At 39.6% G+C, this 11,490-nt stretch overlaps 1 protein-coding gene across 4 annotated transcripts in view; it reads left to right on the top strand.

The window, feature by feature from the left end:
* Positions 1–1,703: 1,703 nt before the first annotated feature.
* The window catches only part of celf3a (cugbp, Elav-like family member 3a), a 42,377-nt gene continuing 32,590 nt past the window's right edge, over positions 1,704–11,490 (top strand). For 2 of the 4 annotated variants that reach the window (XR_010803653.1, XM_066674456.1), the window contains exons 1-2: positions 10,309–10,512; positions 10,965–11,047. Coding sequence is in view for 3 of the 4 variants with exons in the window: in XM_066674456.1 (XP_066530553.1) it covers positions 10,368–10,512; positions 10,965–11,047 (228 nt within the window). In the remaining variant the exon portion in view is untranslated. Of the gene's footprint in view, positions 1,748–2,273; positions 2,377–8,824; positions 9,187–10,295; positions 10,513–10,964; positions 11,048–11,490 lie in introns of those variants that run through there. The other 2 variants (XM_066674457.1, XM_066674458.1) reach the window with 2 other exon arrangements.

The raw sequence follows: 11,490 nt of genomic DNA, 5'->3' as shown, positions 1-11,490 counted from the left end.
CATCATCTATAATACGTAATATTTAAAAATGTGAAAATATGCCCAGAACTTTCAATAGGCAAAGGGACTAGGCCCTAAAAACAATATTAGCTGGCTGTGATCTTCAGGCCCTCAAGTGACACTGAATTAAAAGTGGATAGGTTTCTGTAGTGGAAATTGCTGCTTGGGCTTATAAACACCCAAAACCATTGTCTGTGAACATAGTTTGTCCCTAGGTCCCTGGGGCAGCCTTAGCCTTATGGTTAGAGGACAGGGCTTGGTATCGGAAGGTTGCCTGTTCGATCCCCAGGACTGGCAGGAACAACCATGGCTGAAATGCCTTTGAGCAAGGCACTGAACCCCGAAACACTCGCCAGGCACCGGGAAATGGCTGCCCGCCACTCTGGGTGTGTGTTCACATCCCCCCAGTGCACTTGTGTGTGTTCACTGCCACAGATGGGTTAAATGCGGAAGACACCTTTTGTTGTACGTCGTACAATGACAAATAATTGCACGTTATCGTAAATTCAAGCCCCATCCTCTAGGAACGCCTGAGGGACTGTCTGGCTTGTAAACACATCATCTCAGTTCCCAAATGTTTACAGAGTGGTGCTAGAAGTGGTTAACATGCCCCTGTCCCAACTTTTTTTGAAACACGTAGCTAGCATCAAATACATAATGGGATTTTAAAAAATTGTTTCCACATTTAAAATATCTTTTTACCACTTTCAATAAAATATAGGGTTTACACGATTTGAACATGCATTTGCAAAGCATCCTAACTTTTTGTAGATGTTCCTAAGTGATCAGACCGAAAGCTCTTAAGATTTTGATATTTTAGAATGTCTCGTAATTGTACCAGGGTTACCAAATTCTTGCATAAGACTACAATTCTATGTTAAGTTATATTTTTTAAAATGATAAGTACACATCCTGAATCAAAAAGGAAAACAAAAAGTACATTTATTGAAGTCCCCTTGCTTAAATCTTGTCACTAAATTAATTGTTTAGAAATAATTTCCAATAAACATAAAATCCCCTTATGCATTAGACATAATATTACTGTTTTGCTTATATTCAGTATGCACAGATCTATTCATGTGTATTTAGTCACTGCCTCTATCTTCATTTACCCCTCTGCCACTGTCCTGCAGGTCAAAGCCCACACCCCACAAGTTGATGGGTTTATGATATGTGAAACTTTAAGCCTTTTTTTATCTGTAACTAAATATTCAAAGCGGAAATGCTCAGCTATTGCTGCTTATTTTGCTTATGTAACGTCTTGTAAAACACACAAGCACAGGTTAGAAAAAAAAACAAAAAAAAACATTGGTTTCAACTAAGAGGTTTTTAGGGGTTGGTCCTTGGGCAAACGTGGTCATGACTTTCTCATAAAATGTAAATTAAAATGCGCAAATGCAAGTTTTGCAGTATACGTTTTAACACTATTGGAAATTAAGGGAATACCGATAACAACAACAACTATGTTTAAAATAAAATAATGATTTGAAAAAACCCCACAAGTTTCAGGGTCTAATCCTGTGAGTTCTCTGTGAGTTCTGTCTCTTTCTGACGCTTAGCAACGAGAGCCTCTCGTTTAGCTCTCTCCCGCCTCTCGCTTGTTTCCTCTTGCGTCGCTTTTGATTGGTTTAACTCTGCTGACCATAGCGGCCAATCAGCGTCCACAGCGTAGATAGACCACGCCCACACAGCGCCACAGTAACTGGGCGTGAGAGATGAGCAAGCGGCAGAAAAAGCAAAAACACTGGTGGGAATACAAACAAATTTTATTGTTATTCGGTTTTAACCTCTTTAAATATCAAGTAGCTCATAAATGATTGCTTTTTTAAATGGATTTTAATCAACATTTACCTTTTGTGAAAATAAAGGAAAATCTATTACAGAATCAATATTTGTGTTTAACTGAACAACTAATTTTCAGCTATTAAATTTTCTTATGTCTTATATATAAGAACAGTGGACAGTTTAATATTATCATTATTATTTATTACAATAAATTTAAGCAAAAAAAATGTCAGTAACTAGTGAAAGGTTTTACTGCTGTTTTTCCATTACAAAATTCTCATGTAACCATGCAAAGGCCCATCTGTGCATTATAGTCTTAAAGAATAAGTTTAAGGATGTGGGGTGCAATTCATTGTTTCCAGTCGTGATTTTAAGCTGCATTTTTATAGTGATGTTATATATTATATATATATATATATATATATATTTTTTTTTAACTCCAGTTCTCCCATTTACTTTGTGCCTATTCTTTTCTCTCTCACTCACAGTTATGCCATTGAGGACACCTTGCTGAAAAGGAATTCTTCTGCCCAACAACAGTGATTTAGAGGACACCAACTGTCAGGGTGTTTCACCTACTTGGAATTCAAGGTAAGCAGTATACTACTAGGCATAGTGCAATTCTAAGACATAAACCCAAAGTTGTTTTGTACAATCTTTGATACCCAATTTCAAAAATATGTCAGGACTTTCTATGTTGTAAATTGCTTGAGGTCAAAGATAATGTTTTAAAGTGTAATTGATTCCATTGTTTGGAAATGTCGGGTAGTACTGTAGGGAGGGATTTTTAAGGTTCTGTTTGACAATGTATCTTTTTTGACAATGGACATACACCTATGTTAACATGTAAAATGGCTTATTCTATCAAATCAGTTATAAATGTTGTTTAGTAGAAGTTATAACAGCTGATTACTGTTGGAATAATCCTTTTGTAAATGCTAATATGAGTACATGTCATGAGAGTCCTTTATAGGTGTCATGTAGGTTATAAACACTGTATAGGGATGGTCACATTTATTCCCAGTGGAGTGAGTTTCTAAGAACATGAAAACTATTATAGTTTGGACCTTTGGTGCTCCCTACTGGCACAACATGATCTGCTGCTCCACAGAACATTGCAGAGTCTGTTCATGTTTTTAGATTTCTTAACATGATCATGTCACATTTTCTGCATTGTAGATTTAATAAAAACTATGAAGGGACATGTATGGAATTATCTAGTAAACATCATCATCATCTTTTTTCTGCTTAATCCATTTCAGGGTTGAGGTGGCAACAGGGTGAACTTTGTCCCCCGCCGCTTCCACCAACTCAGCCTGGGGGATCTCCAGGAATTCCCAGACCAGTCAGATCCTGTTGCCACTGTGACCTTGAAATGGATTAAATGGAGAAGGAGAAGATGCTGATGGGTGCCTTCAGTGTAGAAAATAATAACAATGAAGAAAAAGCATTGAATGTGTCCAAACTTTTGACTACTACTGTCTGAAAATCTTACTTGGTCATATTAAGTAGTGTAGATAGTGTTTACTATAGCTTGATATTTCAGCAGATTGGCTGGTTGCTATTTGAGTGGGTATGAGATAAGGAAGCATGTGAGGAACTTGTATGTACTATTGTTTATTTAAGTTATACATTGTCTTTTACAGTTTGCTTCTCTGTTGAATGAAAATGTTATGATAAATATTTCTTAAAGGTCTACCTTGTGGTACATAATCAGAACTGTCCCTTTTTCTTTAATGTGAAATGGGTTGGGCACATTTTATTACAGGTTCAACAGCCATAAACATGCCAGTGAAAGTTTGTAATTGACTCTTGAGTAAAATTGTGGGTTTGGTATTGCATTTTTCAAGACTGAGTTACCCTGATTTATTCATTTATTTATCCTAGTAAATGTCAGTGTTTTCGAATGGTGTGAAAATACATATAATCTATGTTTAAAAGCCCCATACCAACCAAAATGTATATGCTTGTAAACCGACTGCCGATTGAGGTTGACTACCACCCTCTTTTCCTAATAAATTACTGAGATATTGTGGTCTGACTGTGGGTGTGTATTTGCCCTGGACTGGCGTCCCCTCCAGGCTGTGTTCCTGCTGCAACCCTGAACAGGATGGGCTGTTGCAGACAATGAATGAATGATATAGTGGTCCTTTTCAGATAAAATATTAAGTCACAAGATATAAATATGGACATAAAAATATATATGGAGTATATATTAGGTTTAACTTTTTATATGGGCTCATGATTATGTATGACTAATTGATGGGCAGAAGTTCATGGGGCACATATGTTGTTAATTTTCTGGTTATCCATGTTTGTTTTTTTACAAACCCCGTTTGCAGAAATGTTGGCACACTTCCTAAAAATGCAATAAAACTAATGTGTTTAATCTCTTGGACAATTATTTAAGTAAGAAATGCACAATGAAAATATTATCAGTGTTTTCACTGACAAACCTAGCTGTAATAACAAAAAAATAGAGCATAAACTCTGAAGAAGACCATCCAGACGGTTACTGGTTTTTGAACTTTTCATTGGTATCTGTGAAGGCATGGGGGTGCATTACTGCCCATGGCATGAGTGATGTGCATGCTTGTGATGGTACTATTAATGCAGAGGCTTTTATTCATATTCTGTCCCTGCTTATTTAGAGTGTGTTGCAGACATTCATTCATACAGTCAATGTTTGTAACCGCTTATCCAGTTTAGGGCCGTGGTGGGTCCGGAGCCTATCCAGAATCATTGGGCACAAGGCAAGAACCCACCCTGTAAGGGGCACCAGTCCTTCACAGGGCAACTCTCACTCACACCTAAGGACACTTTTCAGTCGCCAATCCACCTACCAACACGTTTTTTTTTTTTTTTCCCCTCTTTTTTTTTTTTTTTTTTGGAGCACCCAGAGGAAACCCACGCGGACATGGGGAGAATACGCCAAACTCATCACAGACAGTCACCCGGAGCAGAATTTGAACCCACAACCTCCAGAGTGTCTTTATTTACAAAACTGATTTTACATTCTACTCCTTTGCAATGAAACAAGCTGTTCTTTGTTGCTATATGTCGTCTCTGTAAAAATGTTTCATGCAAACCTGTGTTTGTATTAGCTGCCTTCTAATGATTAGTATGGTTACGTTTTTCATTAAATATAAATTTGATCAAACGGATGTTCCCGTCCTCTTGAAGACACTAGTGTTCTCCTCCAGCGTTTAGCTGCTCATTGCTTGAGTCACCACCAGGCGCCGCTGCTCAGTGAATTGCGTCGGTCCCGTTTAGGGCACAACCGAGATTTGTTTTACTTTGTGTTTTGTGTTCTTATTTGGTCGTGTTGGCCGTGTGTGTGTGTGTGTTTTTTTTTAATTCACGTTTTTATTTATTTTTGCTTTATTGCTGATGGTCTGTGGCTTTAAGTCGGGGTCGAAAGGTGAGACGTTCATTAAGCACTTTGTGTGGAATTTGGGACATGGACAGAGATTGACTGTAGGATTCAGGGGAAGCAGATGGTTGCCAAGTAAATTCCTAGTCTAACACCTCAGACCACCATCATTTGCTTCTCTTTGCTCGTTGTGTGCAGTTAGGTTAGTCTTGCTGCTGTAGTACACAAGGCGTGTGTTGTTTACTTTCTGTTGAAGCACGGCTTTCATCTAGTCTAAAGCGCTAGTTGATATTCGTTAGTTTTTGCTCAGCGCTCAGAGGGATTTAAGGCTATAAAGCCGGGCAAGTTCTTTGACTGTGTCCTGGTAAAGCTGCTGGGATGAGCTCGACACAGAAGCCTCTTCACTGTGGACGGTTTCAGCACCGCGGTCAGAGCCTGGGAGAACAAAAGGCGGATTAGCGCCTCTGATATCAGGCACCGTGTCTATACTACACTCGCACTGCAAAAAACGAACACGGGTGAGGAGAGCTAAGCTGCTCCCAACGGGTTCTCTAGGGGACTAGAACGTCAGGCTTCCCTACAATATAATTTTTAATTGTCTATTATTCACTGTTTTGTACTATTTAAATATTATATTGCTAGATATTATGCATTGCATATCTTACTTTTTACTCCACTACATTATGAAATCTGCCGTTCCTTTTGGTTTATTTGTGAATAAAACTGTAATGTGTCTGAACAAACAGCTCCACACAGGTCTCCACGCAACACACTATGGCACCGTTGCTAGGAGATGAACAGAACAGACACCCACAGAATCTCCATATAAACCTTATAAACATTCATGTTTAAGTATATTTATGTAATTAATATGCAGTGCCCTCTAGGGTCACAAAACTCAACGGTCACAGAATTTCAGGTTGATTATATCTCAGCAGTGCGATTATGCTGTCCCATTTCCAAAACTCCTTCGTATGTGGCCGAGAGATGAGCCCAGAATAGGACCTATTGGCTCGGCTTCTTCGCTCAGGGAAGTCCATTAATTTTACAGAGAAGAAAAAAAAAACATGCATGATGCAGCACTGTTGTGTGATGCTGTACTTAAAGTACATTAAACTCGAAATAAACAATGAATGAATACATGACAATGTTTAAAACTTAAATTCGCATATTAGCGCTCTTAGCCACAATGCTAATCGGCAGACACTTAGGCCTGATAGCAACAAGCTAACAACTGAACCGAATATTTTGTCAATATATATACTGCATATACATCATATACCTCTAATGCTCAGGCTTTTTTTTCTCCTTCACTTGCTCATAAGCATTTTGAATGTCTTTCAACATTAATGTTTCCACATAACTATTTTTAGCTAGCTCTATCTAAACTCAACTGAGTTTTTCTTTACAAAATAATCACACACCGGTTATTCAGGGTAAAAAATGAGAAAGAATAGGGCAACATAATATTCTTATTAGACAGTCTGGACAGTTTAACAGCTTCCTAAACAGAAATTATCCTAAAAAAAGCAGATATTCAACAAGAGCCCCTGAGACAGCACACAGATCGAGGAAGAGCGAAAAACTTTAACGTTACATGCTTTAACATTAGAGACAGGTGCCTAGTTGAACAGGGGTTACATGTGATACGTTTTCGTATCGTTAAAAGTTTATTAAATGTATAAACAATATGCATGAATTAAATTTTTTTTAATACATCAGTTACAGTACGAACTAACAGAGTAGCTGACGCTATAAGCCAAAAAGATATTAAACAATAGCAAATATGTCACCAAAAAATAAGCCAACTCTACCATAAGGGTTGAGCTTAAAGTCTAATCGTCCTTTTTGGCCATTACCTCTCCTGTTCACAGTGACAGAACCTGTCTGCTCTGCTGAGCTGCACAACACAGTCTTTCAGTTTTTTTAGTCAAAGAGCCATTCAAAATTATTCATTCTTTCATTCATTGTCTGTAATCGCTTATCCAGTTCAGGGTCGCGGTGGGTCTAGAGCCTACCCGGAATCATTGGCGCAAGGCCTTCACAGGGCAACACACACTCACACCTACACAAATATTTTTCATTATTCACAAATGAATACATCCCAATCTGTTTCTCACAGTCTGCAATTTGAAAAAATACAGCCACATTCATAAATATATGTTTTTGGTTTTCATAGATATATCACAATTTTATGCGAAAATAAATACTGTTATAAAATAAAAATTGTTTAATCTGCATTTGTGGATCAAGTCACTCACGCGTTTTCTGTGACGTGCATTTGTCCATTTCCTTACGCGGGTTTATGGATTTTGAGACTTTCCTTTCGCATTTCACTGGGTCCAAATTTAAATGCAGCCTGATCCACAAATGTGGCCAGCAGGTGAACATTGTTCCCACCAGTGGCTCAGGACTGACCTGTTGCAGCGAAACAACCCCCTGTAGGCGGGACTGTGACTCCATTGGCTGCCGCATTAAATGATAGACAGCTAACTCTGGCTGCTGATTGGCTAAATAAACATGATGCCCAATGAGAAGTGCCACACGGCTCCAAATACGGAAGGATTTTAACGTATTTTATTTGACAACCCTAGTCTGCAGCGAATTTAGGGACGTTCCACTGGGTTTTAACGTCGTTAAATCTAGGGCACCTTCAAAAGTGTTCTACAGTGATCCCCCACCTAACTGTCTGTGATATGAAGCTGAATTCAGCGGCTTGGGAGACCCAAGGTTTTTTTCGAACTTCCACATTAAATATTGCGCCCCTCACGTCCTAAAACAACAGTGCCACCTAGCGGTAGGTTGCTCGCCTGCTCTCCACATTTGCGGATCAGTCATTTGTATTTGGATGTGGAGAAATGCGAAAGGAAAGCCTCAAAATCCAAAAACCCGCGAGAAGAAATGAACAAAAGCACGTCACGGAAACCACGAGAGTGACTTGATCCACAAACGCAGATTCATTCATTCATTCATTATCTGTAACCGCTTCAGGGTCGCGGTGGGTCCAGAGCCCACCAATCCACCTACCAACGTGTGTTTTTGGACTGTGGGAGGAAACCGGAGCACCCGGAGGAAACCCACGCGGACACGGGGAGAACACACCAACTCCTCACAGACAGTCACCCGGAGCGGAAATCAAACCCTCAACCTCCAGGTCCCTGGAGCTGTGTGACTGCGACACTACCACTATTTTACAAATATATGCAATGTAAATTTAAACAAATGTATTTATTTTCGCATAAAATCCTGATATATCTATGAAAACCAAAAACATATATTAATGAATGTGACTGTATTTGTACAAATTGCAGTCTGTGAGACACAGATTAGGATTTATTCATTTGTGAATAGCGAAACATATTTGTGACTTGTGTTTAATTTGTGGATTAACATTATGTATTTGTAAAGTATTTTGAGACTAATCTCTCTCTCCGTACTGGGGTTCCTAAAATGGATATGACTGCACAACAGCAAAAATTTCCAGATGTCAACATACGGCTAGCGATAATGACACTCGCTGCGTTTTATATGAGTTGAGGAACATGTGGATGATCCCTTGAGCACAGCACCAGCTTTTGCACTCCTCCGAGGGAGGGGGAGGAGGGGGGTACTCGGGGGCTGGACAGAGGGGGAGACACCGGCTTACGACGTCAAAACACCGGAGAACCTTCACAGAGAAGCACACACACAGTCCGTCCACACACAAGGTAGTGAGCAGCTTCACACGGCGGGCTTCTGCTTCAGAAAGAACAGACACAGAAACCGAGCTCTCGCACTTAAAACCGCCTCCGTGTAGAAAAACAGCGCGGAAGACACAACCGAGACACAGCGAAGGACATACAGCAGGCCACCACCATCTTCTCCATCACCTCCACAAAGCTGCCATATCAAGAGAAGCGCAGAGAGAAAGGGACGGAAAAGAAAGCTGCAAGAAAACAAGGCAGCAGCATCTCCACCCCCTCAGGATTAAACCAGAGGAGCGAGAGCGAGCAGATATTTCCACACGGTCTACGAATAACAGGGATCATGTAAGACGCAAAGGCACTTTAATATACGAGGAAAATGCATTTAAAAGCCAGGGTGTAGGGGGTTTTGAAGGCAGAAAACGCTGTGTCTTGTTGCTCTCAGTCACGTACGCTGAGAGGCTTGTGGGACAAAGAGCGTGACATACGGCTGTGTGCATCTATAGCAGATTAAACAAAGAAGCAGCCAGGTCAACCGACAGCACTCTCACATACACAATACACAGCCGCTCAGCTTCCAAATCTCATCTTTAATACAGCTCATTTATCCTTTTCTTTCTTTTTAAGAACATGTATTTTTGTCTCCCAGTGGTTAATTATACACGAATACATATGTAATGTGTATGTGTCTGACAATATGTAGGGCTGAGTGATTATTGTAATACTTCTAATATTATGGCATGCACACAATACACCAGTGGTTGCACGTTTGGAAATAAAACATCTACCAAATTCTCTGGCAACACAGTTCAAAATATATATTCTATTAAATGTGTAATCACATATATATAGAGCTGGAACAATGGTCATATGATAGGTTTTGTGATACACATCTCATTATTTAAACACAGACACAAAGCAATGGTAGTGGTACATAAAAAAAAAAAACAAACATTAAAGCTTTGGGCACCAAGATTTATTCATAGATGTATTGCATTAGAAAAATTATGAAATGGGAGATGATGGTAAGATTATGTTTGTAATTTTCATAAAACATATGCTGCTACTTAGTATTCTTTAAACATAGCCTCATTGTTAAATATTAATAATAATACCACATTGCTTGTAACAATTAATCCAGCATATATTGTTTGCAAATCACGTTGGACAGTTTTCATCAGTCCATTCTTGGGAATTTGTTTTAAATATATCTGTAGCTGTTTTGTCCAAATATTGCCCAAAAGAACTGAATCTACGATGTTTTGTCTGGACAGCACCTGTATTATTGTATTTATGCTGAATGGGTTCTCTTATTATTGTTATGCTTTTGTTAATTATTATTGTAATTTTTTATGACCCCCCCCACCTTGTTTGTGATTGATATTCTCACTCTGAGCACTCAGCTGCCTGCACCCCCTTTCTCATTGTTTTGTTTCTGATGCCTTCCTCTTTAGAGCCAGCTGAAGGGAAGCCCCTCTCTTGGAGACCCTCTCCCCCTCCGCCTCGGGCGCCACGAGTCCGTCCCAATGAAGGAGCCTGACGCCATCAAGCTCTTCATCGGCCAGATCCCCAGGAATCTGGAGGAGAAGGACCTGAAGCCCATTTTTGAGCAGTTCGGCAAGATCTATGAGCTGACGGTGATCAAGGACAAGTACACGGGCATGCACAAAGGTAACTCAGCAAGGACTGCACAACACTATTGAGCGGACAGTCTCAAGGGGAGAGGAGAGACAGGCCGTTAGGAGGGGATGAGTTCTCCACAGAGTAGCTATTTGCGTCATGAAATCGAATAAGTTTATAAATAAAGGCAAGCACGAGCTGGGTTGTTTTCAGCCAACCATTACCAAATCTGAGTATGAAAACTTTTGGGCTGTTATTCAGGTAAAATAATGTGTAGGACATAGCAGGACTTAATTTGAGACAGAGAAAGTTTGAATTTTGAATTTCAATTAAATATTACACACAAAAAACAATACTTTAAAACTTATTTTTAATCCTAATATCTATGAGAATGCTAGTTATTAGTTTAAGATTGTAGTTGATTTTTAAAGACCACAAATTATAGGCAAAATTCGCACATTAAGAGATCCGTTCCATTATTCCCTTCTGTTCTCCTACAACAGGATGTGCGTTCTTGACGTACTGTGCCAGAGAGTCTGCCTTGAAGGCTCAGAATGCATTGCATGAGCAGAAAACGTTGCCAGGGGTGAGTGGCTTCTTCTAATCCACTGAATTTTTATGTCACACCATTACCATCACAAGTTGCTTGTTTAAAGTGTCGGTAGATACTATATAATACACAGTCTAGAGTTGAATTTACAGCAAATAAGACACGCTGTGTGCTGTCAGGAACGGAGGGCTACGGAAAGCTTTGCCAACCTACCAGACTCTAATTAGGGATGTAGGAGGAGCATAATCCTTGAGAAGGCATGCGTGATGGTGGCACTCTCTCTGAAGTTGTTGATTAGCTAACTCACTTGACCATCTGCTCTCTCCACGCAATAATGAGCAACCTGGAAATGCAAAAAACCTTCAAACCATGCCCCCCCCCTCCCTTAAAGTCCTCCCATCCTTATGTTCTGTCTCAGCCCATATTCCCTTATTTTCATACCACCGGCTTCTGAAATATGGCAAAAAAAAGGTTTCCAA

The sequence above is a fragment of the Hoplias malabaricus genome, chromosome 6, assembly GCF_029633855.1.
Source record: "Hoplias malabaricus isolate fHopMal1 chromosome 6, fHopMal1.hap1, whole genome shotgun sequence".
NCBI lineage: Eukaryota > Metazoa > Chordata > Actinopteri > Characiformes > Erythrinidae > Hoplias > Hoplias malabaricus.
Note: the sequence above shows the minus strand (reverse complement) of the source record. Positions and strands in the feature narration are given on the sequence as shown.